This window comes from Balaenoptera musculus, chromosome 16, assembly GCF_009873245.2.
Source record: "Balaenoptera musculus isolate JJ_BM4_2016_0621 chromosome 16, mBalMus1.pri.v3, whole genome shotgun sequence".
NCBI lineage: Eukaryota > Metazoa > Chordata > Mammalia > Artiodactyla > Balaenopteridae > Balaenoptera > Balaenoptera musculus.
Window position 1 is genome coordinate 47,790,855 of NC_045800.1, and position 18,899 is coordinate 47,809,753.

The following is an 18,899-nucleotide window of genomic DNA, read 5'->3' on the forward strand; positions in this document are numbered from 1 at the left end:
GTGGTGCCTTCCCCATCTCGCCCAGGCCACCTCCGGGCCAGGCTGGTTTTATTTCCCAGTGCACAGGCCTGAGGGCACCTTGATCAATAATGACAATTCCCATGCATCATGAGGGACGCTTTCCTCCTAACACTCCAGCTTTGTGTGATGCCTCAGTGTGGTCTGTGTGTTGGGTCCAGAGTTACAGGGGAGCTACAGAAAGCTGGGGTAAGGGTTGGGACAGGGGTTCAGCAGGGTCTGGCAGCTGCAGAATGCTGGGTTTGGGGAGGTGAAACCTAGTGGCAGCAGTCAAGGTTGGTGCCCCTGGCTGGGCCTTGTTACTTTTTCCTTTTTCACCAGTGGCTTGCCCGTGGCACACGATGGCCGACTGCAGAGGCCTCTCATTTCAATGAGGCTTTCTTCCACAGCTTTTGCAAACTTGGTTGAAGAGGTCTCTTTGCAGCCATGGAAGCTGGAGATGCAGAAAAGGATGCTCTCTGGCTGGGGGTTGTAGCAGGCGCCATAGCCATTGGGTACCACAGGACCATAGCAGCAAAACATCTCCATGGCGGTGGGCACCTGGAGGAGAGGACAGGTCAGAAGCTGCTTGTTCTGAAAGTCTGCTACAAAGCATGGCGTTCCAACGACCCAGGGGCCTCGATGGGATATTTGCTTCTCTTTGACTATTTTCCACCTGGGTGTTTGACTGAATTAACCACATCAACTGATTGCTTCATCATGGATGGCCACAGCCAGAGCCGTCAAAACAAACCCATCTAACTGCATGAAATCAGAAGAGGAAGGGCCATAAGGCCCTCCCTGGTGTGAAATCTGCTCTACTTGTGAAGTCAGAAGCTCCCAGAGTGACCCGGTGCTGGGTCTCAGCCGAGTCTCTCCTTCACCTGGGGGCTGTTTGAATCACCGAGGCAATCAGAGCAATTTACTAAATGGTACCCTGGTGGCACCCAACAGTTAGATGGCTTCCCAGAGGGAGTAATTTATGAACTGCAGGAAATCTGGCTCGTCTTCTCTGTCGATTTTTCCCACATCCTTAATTACTGTCAGTATTGCCTGGCTGGTCTGATTTTCTCCCCACAGCCTGGCCACGCACAATTACCCAGCACTGGGCGTTTCAAAGATTGCCATCAACTGGAGTTTTAGTTATGTACCTGATATGTTTTGAATTCAGAGGGCAGAGATTTTTGTAATTTGGATCACAAACCAAGAAAGTGTTTCTGAAGGCATTCAAGCCAGAAATGTTCATTCCAGTTGGAAAAAAGAGTCACCACACCCTAAATTAATTTTATTAGCTGGCTTTAGAGGGAAAATAGAGCACATTCTTGAGCAGGTGCAGGGTGGGGTTTGCTTTAAACCCACAGGCTCTGTGTGCTCGGGCCTTCAGAAATGACACTGGCCATTTTAATGGGGCAGAACAAACCATTAGTCTTGCTAATAGAGTCACCTCATTGTCAGATAAATTTGCCGTGTAACAGCCGAAGGCCATAAAGCCGTTCCGAAGCACTTTTTGCCCATGGATGGTTTCCTGAAGAATTTATGTTGTTGTGTTCTGCCCTCGTTTATTCACGTCTGCAAGCTCACTGCCATAATGCCAAAATGAAATTACTGAGTGGGCTTTTATCCTCAAACACAACTTTATCAGCCCTTTTTATTGCCCACGTCCAGCTTTTCGCAGATGAGGTGGAGTTTTAGTAAATTGACATTCGCGGGGGGCGGGGGTGGGGGGAATAGGTAATTTCTCCCCTAAATGGCTGCCTTTCTCTAATGGATTGCATTCTGTTTCTGTGTCAGTGGTCCTCCAACAGAACAAGCCTGTAGCACTGGTTAGGAGATGCTGGGCCGGCAGTGGCCCCTTAGAATGATGGCTGTGACCTGATTGGAGGACCCTGTCCGTGCCAGGCGCTGGGCTTTCCACTGATATTGTCGCATCTGCTTGAGCCAGGACTTTGCTGTGGGCCTGTCGGGCTTCAGAGCCTGTGGTCACCATGGTGGAACACCACGTCTCAGGCAACATTGGAAGGAGTAAGCCTAATGGTTAGGGCACCGGAATGGGTGTTCTCCCATCCTGCCCACCTCTGCTAAGGCGGCATTCGTGATTATGCCCATTTAGAAGGTGGGGAGACCTGCACTCTGAGCGTTCAGGTCCTTCTGCTGAAGGCCACGCAGCTCACTGGAAGCAGAGCCAGGGCTTGCCTGACTCTAAAGCAGCGGGCTGTAGACACCAAGCTCTTTAGAGAGCCCACTGCTTCCACTAAGTGGCTTCTTGGGTGACGGCCATGCTAGGGCTGTACCTGGCTGGTGGAGAGGACAAACCGGTTGCTCATCAGGTATGTTTCATCCGTGAACATCTCGGGCAGTTCCTTGCACACTTCCCGAGCCAGCTCCCGCAGCCCCAGCAGGTGGTTGTCAATGGCCATCCCTGTTATGGCCTGGGTAGTTGGGGACAAAGAACAGGACATGAGACATGGGCTCCCCCTCCTCCCCTCCTCTCTAGTCCGAAATGCTAATGGGGATTAACTGCTCTCGCCTACCCAGTACTTGCTGCAGACCATGTGTGTGGGTGACCGCCCAGGACCGACCACTGTACTACACGGCCTTTGCTCCTTGGGCCCCTGCGCATTTCTACGTACACAGGATGAGCCAGAGCAGGTTGGGTTCTAACACAAGGATGCCTGAGTTAAAAGTCAGTGAGTCTGAGTCCTCCCAACAGCATGGTCCCTGCTGGCGTTCACTGTGTGTAACTACTCCGTGCTCTAAGTGGAAAGAGTGGGGCCGGCTGGGCCATCCCCAGTACCTTCTCAGGTAGGGCAGGAATCTGGGCAGGAGCACGGGTGCTGGGCCCCATCCAAGCATGGGGAGGGGTGCCCCGGGCTGTCACTGACTCTCACCACAGACTCTCACCACAACCAACACTTCATACTCCAGCAGGAGCCCAAGGAATGAGGGGTAGAGAGCACTGAGGTCTGTTCCTGAGTCTTGGCTGCTGTTTCGTAGGCTCAGAATCAATTCAACTAAACTGGATTCGTAATCTAAGAATAATTTTGAGACAGGAACTAGACAGCTTAGCAGAGGCTCAGCTCACATTTTCAAGGGTTTTTGGATGAAGAAAGGGTTTTTCTTTTTGTCACAGGTATTTGAACTCTTATCAAAGGATAAGAGAGGGACTTTCCTGGCGGTCCAGTGGTTAAGACTTTGCCTTCCAATGCAGGGGGTGCGGTTTCAATCCCTGGTCGGGGAGCTAAGATCGCACATGCCTCGTGGCCAAAAAACCAAAACATAAAACAGAAGCAATATTGTAACTAATTCAATAAAGACTAAAAATGGTCCATATCAAAAAAATCTTTTAAAAAAAGGGGGGTAAGAGAATAGCAGTGGAAGCAGTGGTAAGAGAATTTCTATGTAGGAGGAGCCCAGGGGTGGTGGTGGTGTGGCTGGAAGTGAGGCAGTGAGGCCAGGGCACTCATTCTTCATATTCCCCACTGGAAGCTGCATGTGTAGCATGCACATGGGTTTTGCTTGGATTACATGCTTATTTGGGGCAATTTGGGGGGCTGATGGAGACATGGGGGCCACATCTGGCCTCTCGTATTAACCTCTGGATCAACATCAGGGTAATTGTGAGTAACTCTTGGGGGTTTCATGGTTACATAAGATGGCCACTTAGCTGTTAACGCCCCACATAGGAGGAAACCTCCCATCACAATGAACTTTGTTCAGGTTTACAAGTCACGTTTTGGAATTTGACAGCTGTTTTCTTTCAGTTGAGAATGAATGCATACAGATGACTCAGAGGCCCCAGTCTCTCCAAATGCACCTAATTATGGGCTGAAAAGACATGTTATACAACCACCGCTCACTTTAGACGTGCCCCATTAGGACAGAGGGGAAGAACTGTGAGACAGACCAGCTATGAAGTAGATGCACTTTAAATTTCTCTGGTTGCCTCTGTTTAATGACTGATTTGTGTAGATCTATCAAAGCAGCTACTCTGTGCAGCAGCCAATCCACCCCTGTTTTCACCATCTCTGAAGTCACTGTAGCAACTGGGGTTGATTTAACAGGTTGTTTGGATCACAGCCACGAGTAGTAACGAGTAAAATGACTCAGCATTCAGTCTTTCGTTCATTCAAGGGATCTTAATTGAGTACCTACTATGTGCCTGAGCAGCTGCTAGAGAACAAAGCAGTCACAGACTCAGCCTCACGGAGGCTTAGGTGTGATGGGAGACAGATGTTAACCAACCATACAAATAAGCTTGTGATCAAAAACCGAGTAAATGCTAGGAAGGAAAAGCATAAGGTGCTGTGAGAGTATGTGATAGCGAGTCTGGACCACATTTGCTCCTTTCCCTGGAATTTCCTTTCTCCACTACCACTACCAAATATACTTGCCAGATATCTGGAGGTTTCCTGGCTTCCTCCCTCTGTCCCTTACCCTGCACGGCCAACCAGGTACCAGATTTACCCACAAAGCATCTTTATAGCTCTCCTCTTTCCATCCCTTGTCTCTTTTACTTAGTCGTTTTCACCAACTTAAAATAGTTAAAATAACAGAAGCCTATGGCAATGCTTTGGAGGATATTTTTCTAAATTTTTCATAAAAATTTAAATCATTATCAAAGTTGTATATTTATAGTTAAAAAAAAAACCCCAAGTAAGCCAAAGGCTTATGTCGCTTTGCCAGCACTGAGTCCCACTCCACGGAAGCAATCACTTGGAACCCTTTTAGCGACTGACTTTCTTAGTTCTAAACAACATGCTGAGACTGCCGTTACTGCATTTTTCAGTTTTCTTATTATAGAAGATGAAACTTTGGCTCTTTTATATCCCCACTCCCCAAATACACTTCTACTCTCCTATGCTCCCAAATAGAGTTACATTTGGACTCCTTGTTGCTTGATCAATATTCAGTGTTTACATGGTTATAATTATGCAGGTATTCACAGTTGAGTCCTGTAGTGTATTAGGATTAGATTTCCTTTCTTATTCAGTTTTTTGTTTTCCCTAGAAATGACAATTTGTAAGTAATTAAATTATGATTTTTCCCACTTGCTTACCTTTCTATGTATCTGTAACTAATTGATTCCTAAACCCTTAGCTGGAAGTGTAAAACTTCCCTTAATACATTAAAATGTATCAGATAATTTATCAATTTAATTTCTCCTTTCACTTCTTGCTTCTCTGTGGACTGATTGTTCTCTGGGTCTGCTGAACAGCTGTCAACTTGGGATCTCCCTTTACTCTCATCCTCTTTCTCTACCTCTTTCTTGTGTTGAATCTTCTGATGTTTGAGCTTATGACTTCCCTTTTTGTGCTTTATTCTCTTACATTAGTGGTCTATATCCTCCAATAGTTTTACAAGAAAGAGAGCTTAATAAGTAAAAATTTTAAGACCTTATCTGTATAAAATGTCTTTATTCTAGCTTCAAATTTGATAGTTTAGCTGGGTATACAATATGCATTAAAAATCATTTTCCCTCAGAATTTGAAGGCATTGTTTCACTATCTTCCACCTTCCAGTGATGTTAAGCCCAATTACGTTTTTATTCCTGATCTTTGTATTTGATTTTTTTTCCTCTCAGACTCTTTTTTTTTTCATACCAAGGAAATTGGACAACACTAAGATCAAAGGAGGAACTGAGGGGCTAACTGCTTCTCATATAGATCATCAGCGAATCCTCTTCTTTTCAGCTCCACATGCACTCCTACTTCTGGTGGAGCCTCCAACACCTGAGCCGTTCTGAGGTTCTGCAGTGCACTTTACTGGGCTCCTGGGTCTCCCTCACTGTTCGCTTGGGTTTCAGCTTTCTCTGGTCTGCTAAGTCAGATGCCATCTGTTCTACTTTCCAGCTCTGAAACTTTGTTGTCATCTCCTTTCCCATTCTCTTTGCTCTAGTGTATTTATGGCTTAAAAAAACACCCCTTTGCTGATGTTTTTGAGGGTTTTAGAGGGAGTGACAGTAAACCCTTGTGTTCAGTTCACCATGTTTGATCAGAAGTTTGTGTCTTCCTCTTCAACACCCCCTGCCCCTGCTCTACGTCAGTCCTTTTACCAGCTCCTGCTAAACATTATATAGGTCCCTAATTCTGTCTCTTGGCAGACCAGCCCACGCTCCAACCAGTCCTTCTACCTTGTCACCAGGGTAAGCTTTGTGACAGGTAAATCCAGCGTCATGAGCTTTCCTGCTTTTCTGTCCTTTGCAAGCTGCACACATGGAACTACTTGCTTTTCCTCCAATATGTCTTATTCTCTCAAGACTCTTTGCCTTTGCACATGCTGTTCCCTTCTGGGGCCATCCTTCCCTTCTATACCCACCTGACAAGCACTTCTTCATGCTTCAAGTCTCATATTAAGCACCACTTCCTCTGAAAAGTCTTCCTGGCTTTCCCAAGCAGAAGAAGGAGCTTGCTCCTCCATGTTCTCTGCTACTTCCTGAAGCATGTAAGGCCTCTTCTCCCAACTACACGGTACACTCCCCAAGCACAGGGCTTCATTTTTTATTTCCTAGTACCCAGGGCCTTGCCTGGCATAAAGCGGGAAAACAAAGGATACCCACTGAATACATGACAGCGAGCTTGATTTTCCCCAAACAGAACAAACACTTAGCTATTCCGATGAATCAGGGACCTAGCAACTGAATTACAGAAAAGCCTATATTGGCTAGTTCTAAAACCCAGATACGTGTTGTGCTTGCTTTCAAGTATATAGAGTGAAATCAGTCAACTCCTTTTCATAGATTATATGATCCTTCAAAGACTGTATCAGAATGATTTGCAATTAATACATTGATCACCAGCCCAAGTAGTAGCTTTTTCTCTGTTTGTATGCAAATGATGGCTTTGCAGTGCTAGAAAATATATTATTTCCCTAAACTAGGGAAACATTTCCCTTACAATTTCGATTTCACCATTAACTTTCAGCAAATATTTTTTTTTTATTCACAGGCAGTATAAATAAATACATGGAGAATAAGAAGACAAAACTAGTCCTGAGTGGGAATAAATACCGCCTCATCTGAGATTGTGCCAAGTGTGCAGACCACCACACATCTGACTCTCTTGTATAAATTGTAAAGTGCTATACATGTTGGTGCTATTATTATTGTTGTTGTTGTTGTTTCAAAGCCCATTCACTGTATTCTTGTAAAATCCGTGTAAAAACCAGGAGTGGTGTGTTACCCAGGTTCTAAAAATAAGAAAGAGGAGGCCCTGAGAGGGGAGGTGCCCTCACCAAGTCGCTGCACAGGTGGTGGCCCGGCTGTCACCCAGAGCCCATGCTGAGGCCCCAGGTCTGGGCACAGCCACAGTCCTGAGCTGAGGCGAGGTCACTCACCATGACTGTGTACTCGGTCTGGGCTCGGATGGCATCCTTCAGGAGCAGTAGCTTCTCTGAATCCTGTAAATGGACCAGAGACACAGCGCATGGGGCTTTAAGAGGCTGCTCAGCGGCAGACAAGCTAAAGGAGCTGGTTGTCTCGGGGCCGAGAGGACAGGCGGTCCACAGCCGCCTCACTGGTCCCCCTGAGACTCCTCGGGCCAACAGGACTTACCGGCACGGTGGCCGTGCGGTCAGTGATGGTTTTCACAAAACGCAGCGCCTCCAGAGTGGCTGATCGAATGTTGTCCACCCGTCCCTCGCGGAACCGACGGATGGACGCGCTCTCGTAGGTGGGCACGAGTCTCCTGTGGAGCCTGCACGGGATGCAGGAGGAATGGCAGACGGTGCTGCCTTCTCAGGGAGTCATAAATGCTGAAATAGCCTCAGCTCCCCTTACTTTTACAATCCTGCGTTCGCTCTGCACAGTATTTCATTTTAACGCTAATAGAATTCTGGAGGAGATTCCCCAAAGATGAATGTCGGGGAGCCTCGGATACGAAATGCTGAGCACACTTTCCTGCGTGGGTGATACTGTGTGGATATAAAATAAGGAAGACGTGACTGGTAGTTTTTTAAAAGTCCCAGTCTGGTGGGAAACCTAGAGTTTTCTGTGAGATCCAATGAGTGTTTGATTAATAGCACAGCATGGACTAATTCATCATTCGCACTCTTGAGGGAATCCTGTTTTATTTAAAAACAATTCAAGCATGACCTAAGGATCGAGGCAGGGAGGGGGCCTTAGTGGCCGTGGGTGTCAGCCGCTGCAGAGGCTCACCGTCCAGGGGCAGCAGGGCTTCCAAACAGACCCATGGGCACAAGGGCTGTGCCTCTCTTCCCTCACGTCTGTGACCAGAAGAGCAGTGGCTGCTGTCCCCACCAGCCAGAGCAAGTCTTTTCCCCTTGCACACCAGGCTGGCACATGCCCTTCTCACCAGTCAGGAAAGTTGTTGGTGTTGGGGTCAGGGAGGGGAAAGACGTAGAACTCAGAGACGGGCAGTGACACCCCGAAGTCACACAGCAAGTTGGGGCCCTGTATCTTGGCCTCCTCGGGGCATGTCTCTCCCACCCTGGGTGAGCTCCAGGAGGAGGGAAGGCCGAGTCTGATTTGGCACAGTGCTTGGCACCATATGGCTTGCCAAGCAAATGGCATTTTCTGTACACTTATGTCTCATTTCTCCAAGACTCTGGCAGGGAGCTCATATCCTGTATCTCTCTAGCCCCTGGGGGCAAATGCCATGCCGAGCACAAAAGTAGATGCCATCACTGGCTGGTCGCTGATCAACCCCAATTTAGGTAGCTTCCAGATTTCTGCTGAATCTAGGAGCAGATTAAAAAATATCTTTTTTGTTATAGCTGAAACTCTGAAGAATGCATTCCATGGGCAGCAGGTCATATTTTGCCTATTCAATGAGCCCGGGAGCCTCTGGCCACATCTATTCCTGGCCATGTCCAGTGACAGCAAAGATCCCTGGAGGGTGGAGTTGGGAGGCTCTATGCAGTGTCCACCAGCCCCTCTGGGCTTTGGATCTGAAGCTCTGAAGTGCTTGCCAGGGGGGTACCAGTGCAGCAGTGTCCCCAATTATGGCACCAGCAGGACACTGACCTCGTGGCCCATTTTAGCCAGATGCCATCTGAGTATCAGAACGGCATTGATTGCAGTTCCAGAGGCCAGGTCCTGCCGGCGAGGTCTCCATGTCCTGGCGATGAGCCCATCCTCGTGTGGGGTGACGTCAGCCTGACAGATGACAGAGTGGCTGCACTCCCTTCCTCATGAGTCACAGCCCCCTGCGTGGGACACTGGGCTCTGGGATGCTGCCTGCTCATTAGTGATACCTCCTTGCCCTGGCTTTCTCCAAGGTCGCTTTATGCCTCCCCTGGTTGCAAACCGAAAGCAGGTTCTGGTGGGGGCATAGTGCTATTTACTGCCCGTGCCAGTTTCTGAGCTGTTGCTTCTGGAACGCTGAAACCAACAGGGACCAGCCCTGTCTTGAGGAAGATCTATTTTGCATTTTACTTTTCGCCTCCTATAAAAGACCAGTTAGGCTCCCAACCCTGCCTTCAACCCTTACTTCCCTACGCTGCATCCCTTCCCCAACACACAGCGACCATTATAGAGATCTGTCTAAACCACACACCTCACTGTGCCACCCTGGGCTAAAACTCCTGCAGTGTCTTCTCATGTCTGTGACAGTCCCTGATGCCTACTCTGTCCCAGGAGTGCGAGATCCCCAGAACATCATGCCTGGGGGAGACAGTCTAGAAAACAAAGTCAGCAGATCAATGAACAAGGGAGTCCACGTGAATAACGACTGCCATGAAGGAAAAAGAGCACAATGTGCTGTGACAGAGGACTGGGTGGCAAGGGGCCCCGAGGTGGCCTCTGAGGGCTGACACCTGGGCTGAGACCTGAGCGGTGGGAAGGAGCTGATATGTGAAGAGCAGTGGCGACAGGTGGGTGGGCAGAGGCAGAGCCAGAGCAAAGATCTGGAGGCAGAAGAGAGCTTGGGGGCAGGGCCCCAGGGAAGGCTGGTCCACAGGGAGCCTTTCAGGGAGCTGGACTTTGTTCTAAGCGTGAAGGGAAACATGGTAGGTGATAAAGACTGATTTGCATATTTCAAAGTTCATGCTTCATGAAGACAGGATTATAGGGGACAAGAGTGGAAGCAGAGACCCCCCCCCTCCCAACCAGGGCATGCTACAGTTGACCAAGCACTAGATGATGGGGGCTTGGAAGGGGCCGACGGCAGTGGAGGTGAAGGGAAGAGGATGGAGGGTAGACATTTGGAGGAGAATTGACACGGGGATGAGAGGAATGAGAGACAGAGACAAATCAAGCCCCAAATCTTTGACTTGACCCCCTTGCCGGGGCGGGCAGGGTGGGGATGCTAGTTCCGTTTCCTTATCAAGGCCAGGAAACGTGGAGAGGAACAGGTCACAATAATACAGGGACCCAGGTGGGCTGGGTGAGATCAGGAGGAGAAGCAGCCTCCTCACCTGACGTCCTCATCCCCTGCCTGGCCCTTGTGAGCTCTGCGTTCCTTCCCTGTGAGCTCTGTGCCCCTGGGCCATCGCTCGCCAGCTTCTTGACTGCAATATCCTTCTTTTCATTTCTGAGGTTGGACTCACGCTTTGAAACCCAGTTAGGTGACACCTCCTTCCACGCAGCTTGCCCTGATCATACCGCCATCCTCTAGGCCCACAGAAAGTCATCTCTCCCTCCAAGATGCTTCTAGGCTCTAGAGTAGCCTGTCAGTCAGCCCACATTGGCAGGCTGTGCTTACCTATAGAAGGCCAGCTGGAGAGCCACCTGAATAAAGGCATCGGGGCTGCACTTCTGCTGCTTAATGAATGTTTTCCCATAGTCGTCAAATTTATAAACGATGAAGTCGAGATTCTTTACTATTCTGTGGAAGAAAAAGAAAAGATGCATTCATCACATGCAAAATAGAATGCACTCACCACAGGGTCTAACGAAGTTTCTCCATCCTGGTCTACGTCCCAGCACGCTAGATATCCAGTGCACTGTCAGAGACAGGCCTTGACGTTTGGAAGTGGCAGAAGGCACGCCAAGCAGGGTGACTCTGAGCTAAAGCTGAGGCTTGGCTGGGTAGGGCAGTGGCCCTGCTCTGGGGGTAGGGGAGGTGGGCCTGGCTGCAGGGAAGGACACGGAAGCACGAGGGACATTTGCATGGGCAGGGAGAACACTGCCCACAAACAAAGTCCTAAAAATTCATTGCCCACAGAAGAAGGCCTGAAAGAGGCCATGCATCTGATCTGTTTGGGAAGGTGCGTCCAGCATCCCTATGGACTCTTTTGGCATCCCGGCCATCCTGCCAGACCTGCAAATCCCCTATGTCCAGGGAAAAGCCCGTTTCTCTGATGGCTGCAAGCAGCATCTCCTCGCTGAGACTCGTCCCTGTTGTGCTGTGGAAGAAAGGCCTGGAGCCTGGCCGCTGGTCACGGTCACCACAGCAAGAGCTGCTCATCTGGGCTTTGCTGGTGACTGAAAACCCATTTTACCCAGAAAGTGCTGCTGAGCCTCCCCGGACATGCGTAGGTCTTCGCTGCTCACGAATCGTTGTCAGAGCAGCAGGAAGAGTCCCTGAGTCCACACTGAGACCTTGCAGCGCTGGTCTCCCCCCACGCCCACCCTCACATATTGACCAGTCTCCTCCTTCACAGTGAGTCTGGGGTCCGGGCTGACTGCTGCCTGAAGCGACGTCCAGCAAGGTCCTCACCACCCGTCCACCAGCCGCGGGTGTGTGTGTGCGCACGCAGAGCCCTGGGTGGGCAGCCCTGACCCCCCTCCCACACTCCCTCAGGATTTGCTGTTCCCTGCCTGCCTTGCCTTGAATTATTTCTCCAGCCATGTGAGCTCAGCTCTCGGTGGGCCATGCCAGGCTCCGGGGACCCATCAGGACTCGGAGAGGGCCCAGTGCTCACGGGAACTCACTGCTCAGTCGGGCCTGTTGACCCACCGTCCCCCAACAGGCTGAGCTTACTGTCACCACAGACACCTGGGAACCTCTTGTCCAAGCCCTGGCCATCAGATCTTACCTGCCTTCCATGGCAGCTCAAGACCCCCCTCAGCTCCTCCTGCTTCCCCACCCACATGCCTCTCTTGGCTTTTCTGGTCCTCCAGAAAGGGAAGCTGGGGGTCTCGGGACTGCGTGACACCTGCTTGAATCCCTGAAAGTAAACAGGCTCCTTCCTCAGCCCAGGGCTCACCAGCCCACCAGTTCACTCTCCTAGCAGCCTGTGTGTCCCAAGAACAGCCCTGTAGGGTTGAGATACGAGCACCGCTTTACAGATAAACACCTGAGGCCTCTCCTCCTCCCCGTAGAAAGCCATTCAACCTCCCCAGCAGCTCGCTGTGGACTCATCCTCCCCAGCCCTCGGCCTCTGAGCCCGGCCACGTTCTGTCCTGCTCACCTGTGCTATTCCCACAGTCTCCTCGCTGGCTCCCCGAAACCCCATGCACAAAATCCTCCAGGGGGGGGCTTCCCTGGTGGCACAGTGGTTGAGAGTCTTCCTGCCAATGCAGGGGACACGGGTTCGAGCCCTAGGTCTGGGAAGATCCCACATGCCGCGGAGCAACTGGGCCCGTGAGCCACAACTACTGAGCATGCGCGTCTGGAGCCTGTGCTCCGCAACAAGAGAGGCCACGATAGTGAGAGGCCCGCGCACCGCGATGAAGAGTGGCCCCCGCTTGCCGCAACTACAGAAAGCCCTCGCACAGAAACGAAGACCCAGCACAGCCAAAAAAAAAAAAAAAAAAAAAAAAAATCCTCCAGGGGCTCCTCACTGCTGCAGGACGGCTTCCAGCCCCCATAACATAAGGACATGAAGCTCTTCACAATGTGACCCTGACTTCCCTTTATTGCCCCAACTCTGGCCATTCTCTCACTTGCTGGCCTCCAAACCAGCCTGATCTCTTATGAACCTATCTCTCCCCCAGCTGCTGGTACCACGAACTCCTAGTCATCCTTCAAGGCCCAACTCCGTAAAGCCCTCGCTCAACATCCTGGCAGAACCCAGCTCCCGTGTCCTCTGTGTGTTCAGGTTCGAATGCCTCTCTCTGGTTTTGGGGCTTATTGCATCTGATATTTTTGTGTTGGGGGTCTACTTCCTCCACTAAAGTATGGAGGGCAGGCCCCGTGGCACATTGCTCTCTGTGTCCCCAGAGCCCTACCAGAGGCCTGGTACACACCAGAGCTCTACACATGTTTGATGAATGAATGAATGAAAGAATGAATCAATGTGCTCATGCTCACTTATTGAATGAGGGAATGAACGACCAAAGTCCAGATCTAGTTGCCATCCCGTGGCTCCCAGCACACCTTGCCACTGTCAGTGAGGGCTCGCATCCATCCCTGGCCCTCCTGCCTAGGTCCCCTTAGGGCCAGCATGGCCCTTGGGAAAAAAAGCCCCTTGTCAAGTTGCAGTGTAAATTCAAGCAAATTGAAATAGCTTGGATTCAAATGACCTATTCAAACCAGTTGTTTATGACTCCCCTGAAAGCAGAGGATGATTTCCCCGCCTTGACTCTGCTCAGTCAGGTGAAACCTGCAGAAAAAAATAGCTCCACGTTTGCATTTTATGGAAATGATGGATTCTTCAGCAAGGTTATTTCCCCAAGAGTTATAACTCCCCTTTAGTTTGCTTACATTTCCATGAGGGGGTGGGCGGAGGCAGGTGAGAGGAGGCAGAGGGGCTGGGGTCTTTGGAAGCTTCCAGGGTGCCTTGGCAGCTGGTGGGGCGGGGGCGTTGTAGGATGACCCCTGGAGCATCACCCCCAAAGACCTGGGATTCTCCTTACTGTTGAAGTTTTTCTGCTGAGGAGGCTAAGAGGCCTTGAATTTCCGGGGAACATTTCCACCTCAGTCTCCTGGGTGCTGGGAGCTCGCTGACCGAGTCGGCTCGGACCATCTTCTTGCTGGTCTTCACCCTGCAGGACAAAGGGGTGACCTCCTGTGGCCCGCAAGCTGGGGGGCTGCGGGCAGCTTGTTTCTTTGTGCTGCAGTCATCTTAGCTGGTGGAGTTTGATTTGCCCCCCAAACCATGAAAGAGCTGAACAGACTGAAGCTCAGAGAGGCCACCTAAATTAGTGAGTGGCAGAGCTAGGATTCCATCCGGTTCCACCTGACTCCAAAGCCCAGTATTTCTTTCCACGTTTTCCATTTGACCATGCTACACCACTAACTCTTAAAAAACACTCGGGGACAAATGGAACAAGCAAATTGTGTTGTTCTGTTTACGAGGGCAGGTTTGGGTTTTCAGTGATCCTGAAGAGTTCCTAAATCATGGAAGAACTTATAGATTCAGGGAGAAGATCCTAGAAGGAGAGAATGAACAAAATTGTGAATGGAGGAAGGAACCTGGTGTGTTTAAGGGACACAGAAGTACTCAGTCTGTCCAGGATGGGAGTTGGAGAGAGAGACCCAGGCCAAGGGAAAGGAAAGAGGTGCAGCTCAGAGACCTCCCCTCTGTGCTGGGTCAACAGCAGGCTTAGCCCTGACTCTGGACAAGCAAGACATCGACCTGGACTTCCCCGGACCAAAGCAGATGTTCCTTTAAAGCTGAGAATTCTTGGCCAAGCCTTGCCCTAACTGCCCCTAACCTGTTGCTCAGTCTGCCCCTTCTGTCCATGACCGATAAAGCATATGATGCCTTGTTCAGGTTGGTTTTCAAATTCATCTTTTGCTAAGACACTTTCCAGACTAGCGTGGCCCCCCAGCGGCCGCCCACATTTAGCTTGGCGGCTGCTTGGCAGTCTGGCTTTGCCTCCTCTGGCTGCTCGGGAGGGGCTCTGCTCCCAGACTCACATGTGCTTGAGCAGATGCTCCGTGCACTGCACCAGGACGATGCCGTCGAATGGGGAGTGTTCGCACACCACGCCACACGTGCCGTCTCGTCCCACCACAAACTGCAATAGGAAAGAGAAGTGAGTGGACCTCTGGGACAGTCAATATTTCAAACCAGCCCCTGGGCCCCAGGTCAGGAACCCTGCATTCTCCCTCTGCCCCCATCTCTCAGGGGGAAACTCTCCTCTAGGGACACCAAAGCACATCACTTCCTGAAAAGAACGCTGCATGCAATTGCCATGGCCTGACAGTATGGGAGCCTCAAGACAGCTCTAAACTGTGTGACCTCCTTCCCAGAAATGCCCCAGGCAGTGAAGGTGGAGCCCAAAGCTCCCCGGCTCAAGTAGCCCAGCGATTCCTAAGAGCTCACTCCGAGGCGGTGCACACCCTCCTCAGGTCCTGGGCAAGCTCCTTCGGCTCCTGTTAGCCCTGTTTCCCCTTCACGGTACACATCAGGGCCACCATCCTGGTCTGCTTTGTGTGATTATGTGTCTGATGGACCCTGTGTGTTTGGCCACCACTGATATTATTCCCAGGATCGCCCCATAGTAGGTGCTTAATAATTTTGTTACATGAGTAATGAAAGATAATGATCCATTTTGGATGGTGTGCAGATTCCTAGGGAGAAATAAAATATCCCTTGATGGGAGTGAAAGAAAGGTGTACGAAAGATGCCCCATTAACTGCTGCCTGGGCTTCAAGTCAGGGACCCTGATTCCAGTTCTGCGGTTGCTGCCTGCCAGCTGGGAGAGCTTTGACAAGACACTTCAACTCTCTGGCTTCAGTTTGCTCTCATTTAAAATGGATCCAATAAGGCCCAGTTCACCGGATCAATGTGAGGCTTAGAGAGAAGGCATATGAAAGGCCCACGGGAACTGTGAAGATTACTTATGATTTTTATGACTATACAAAGGCTGGATTTAGTTGACTTGGAAAAGGGACATACTCAGTATGTACAAAAGGACTAGGAGAAAATAGTGAGAAGAATGAAATCTGATTCTTAAAGCATAACCCGAATAAAGTGGGGCTGCCTTAAGGTCCACCTCAGCACAGCATCACACTCAAGAGGTACTAGCCTGTCATCCATAAGCAAACAAACCAACAAGCAAACAAATAAACAAGCTGCTGAAATCTTTATGAGACCTTCCAGGGAACTGTGGCACAGCACACCTCTGAGCTGTCTCCCTGTCTCCTCCAATCTCATAGCTGCCCGAATTTTTTCTCCCATTCTTCAAGCAAACACACTTCCCACAGAGTTTCTCTCAAGATTCATCCCTTGCAGGCTCTTTTCTCTCTCCCTTTGTGTCCCCTGCCTTTCTGTCCTGAGACTCGCTCTTGAACTTTTCAGTTCACGTTCATGGAGCCTGTCTGGCTTTTCCAGCTCCCCTGATAATCTGTCCTGCCTGCAAAAGAGCCCAGAGGTGGGCACGGTCATCCACGTGAGGCAGGAGGGGAGGGCTGTGCCCACTCACACATTAGTGCTTTTGTGTCCCTGTCGCTAAAAGAAAGGGAGGAAAATGTTACCTTTTAAAAACCACTACCAAGGCTTACTATGTTTCAGGTCCTGTACATCCATTGTATCATTTCAATCCCACAGCTGCTCCATGAAAGATTACAAGCCATTAGCACCACTGGTGGAGGCTAAATAGCCAGCACAGCAGGGAGAGAACTCAGCAGAAATAGAATCAATATGCAAACCAATAAAAAGGATAACCTGCAGAATGTAGGGGACAGAGAGGGAGAAAAACGAGAGGCGGCCTAGAAATGCTTACCAGTGTGAGTGATGCTAAATCAAAACGTAAAGATGGTTGCGTGCTACTTAATATGGTCACTGTGAAAGTGCGGGGGCTTTACAAATAAGATTAGATTCAGGATCGGCGAGCTGGGGTAAAAGAATGGGGGACGGGAATGAATGGCCCAATCTTCGTCCTCATCTGTGTGAGTATTTTTCTCCAGGCCAAAGTGAAGGCCTTGTTTCTGGGCTGATGTCATGTGAATGAAAAATATATGAACAGGGACTTCCCTGGTGGCGCAGTGGTTAAGAATCCGCCTGCCGATGTAGGGCCCACGGGTTCGAGCCCTGGTCCGGGAAGATCCCACATGCCGCAGAGCAACTAAGCCCGTGCGTCACAACTACTGAGCATGCGCTCTAGAGCCCACGAGCCACAACTACTGATCCCACGTGCCACAGCTACTGAAGCCTGTGCGCCTAGAGCCCGTGCTCCGCAACAAGTGAAGCCACCGCAATGAGAAGCCCGCGCACTGCAACGAAGAGTAGCCCCTGCTCGCTGCAACTAGAGAAAAGCCCACACACAGCAACGAAGACCCAACACGGCCAAAAATAAAAATAAATTCAAAAAGTATATATATGAATGGTTTTGTTTCATTTTATGACTTTTCTTCTGTGGAGATGCTGGGCTACCCTACTCCTCAAGGATGAAGGGAGGTGTATTGAAATGGCCAGGCCAGGGTGACGGAAATTCAGAAAAGCTGACATCTTCAGGCATCAGACGTGATTCTTTTTTTTTTAAATTGGAGTATAGTTGCTTTACAATATTGTGTTAGTTCCTGCTGTACAGAGAAGTGAATCAGCTACGTGTATACCTATAGCCCCTCTTTTTTTGGATTTCCTTCCCATTTAGGTCACCACAGAGCACGGAGTAGTTTCCTGTGCTGTACAGTAGGTTCTCATTAGTTATCTGTTTTATACATAGTAGTGTATATATGTCAGTCCCAATCTCCCAATTCATCCCACCCTCCCTTTCCCTCCCTTGGTGTCCATATGTTTGTTCTCTACGTCTGTGTCTCTATTTCTGCTTTGCAGATAGGTCCATCTGTACCATTTTTCTAGATTCCACATATATGCATTAATACACGATATTTGTTTTTTTCTTTCTGACTTACTTCACTTTGTACGACAGTCTCTAGGTCTATCCACATCTGTACAAATGACCCAATTTCGTTTCTTTTATGGCTGAGTAATATTCCATTGTATATATCAGCGGTCCCCAACCTTTTGGGGACTGGTTTCGTGGAAGACAATTTTTCCATGGACTGGGGGAGAGGGGGATGGTTCAGGTCGTAATGGGAGCGATGGGGAGCGGCAGATGAAGCTTTGCTCGCTCCCCCGCCGCTCGCCTCCTGCTGTGCAGCCCGATTCTTTTTTTTTTTTTAATTAATTAATTAATTTATTTTTGGCTGTGTTGGGTCTTCGTTTCTGCACGAGGGCTTTCTCTAGTTGTGGCAAGTGGGGGCCACTCTTTATCGCGGTGCGCGGGCCTCTCACTATCGCGGCCTCTCTTGTTGCGGAGCACAGGCTCCAGACACGCAGGCTCAGTAGTTGTGGCTCACGGGCCCAGTTGCTCCGCGGCATGTGGGATCTTCCCAGACCAGGGCTCGAACCCGTGTCCCCTGCATTGGCAGGCAGATTCTCAACCGCTGCGCCACCAGGGAAGCCCAGCCCGATTCTTAACAGACCGCAGCCCGACACCGGTCCATGGCCTGACACCCTAGTATATATGTATCACATCTTCTTTATCCATTCATCTATTGATGGGCATTTAGGTTGCTTCCATGTCCTGGCTATTGTAAATAGTGCTGCAATGAACATTGGGGTGCATGCGTCTTTTTGAATTGTGGTCTTCTCAGGGTATATGCCCAGTAGTGGGATTGCTAGATCATAAGGCAGCTCTATTTTTAGTTTTTTAAGGAGCCTCCATACTGTTCTTCATAGTGACTGTATCAATTTGCATTCCCACCAACAGTGCAAGAGGGTTCCCTTTTCTCCACACCCTCTCTAGCATTTATTGTTTGTAGATTTTTTTGTTGATGGCCGTTCTGACTGGTGTGAGGTGATACCTTGTTGTAGTATTGATTTGCATTTCTCTAATAATTGGTGGTGTTGAGCATCTTTTCATGTGCCTTCTTGCTGAATGTGTTGAGGATTTGTTTGATGGGAGCCCCTGGTATGCCCCCACCTTACAGTGTGTGATGGGAGATGGGGAATGAGCCCCAGGTCTGACCCAGAGGCCCCCTAGGCTGGGCTGCAGGAAGGTTAGGGGGTTGGAGCTGGGTTTGGCCACTTGCTCCCGAGAAGAGCTCTGGCCAGTCCAGGGCCTGACACCAATGGCACACCTCCTCCGCTCCCTCGGCCCCAGATGC

At 49.9% G+C, this 18,899-nt stretch overlaps 1 protein-coding gene across 1 annotated transcript in view; it reads right to left on the reverse strand.

The window, feature by feature from the left end:
• Positions 1-220: 220 nt before the first annotated feature.
• The window catches only part of CHAT (choline O-acetyltransferase), a 47,698-nt gene continuing 29,019 nt past the window's right edge, over positions 221-18,899 (reverse strand). The window contains exons 9-15 of the mRNA XM_036829100.1: positions 14,700-14,800; positions 13,694-13,822; positions 10,656-10,778; positions 7,547-7,688; positions 7,330-7,392; positions 2,289-2,426; positions 221-558 (exon numbers count right to left, since the gene is read on the reverse strand). Coding sequence (XP_036684995.1) covers positions 289-558; positions 2,289-2,426; positions 7,330-7,392; positions 7,547-7,688; positions 10,656-10,778; positions 13,694-13,822; positions 14,700-14,800 — 966 coding nt within the window. The 3' untranslated portion in view covers positions 221-288. The remainder of the gene's footprint in view (positions 559-2,288; positions 2,427-7,329; positions 7,393-7,546; positions 7,689-10,655; positions 10,779-13,693; positions 13,823-14,699; positions 14,801-18,899) is intronic.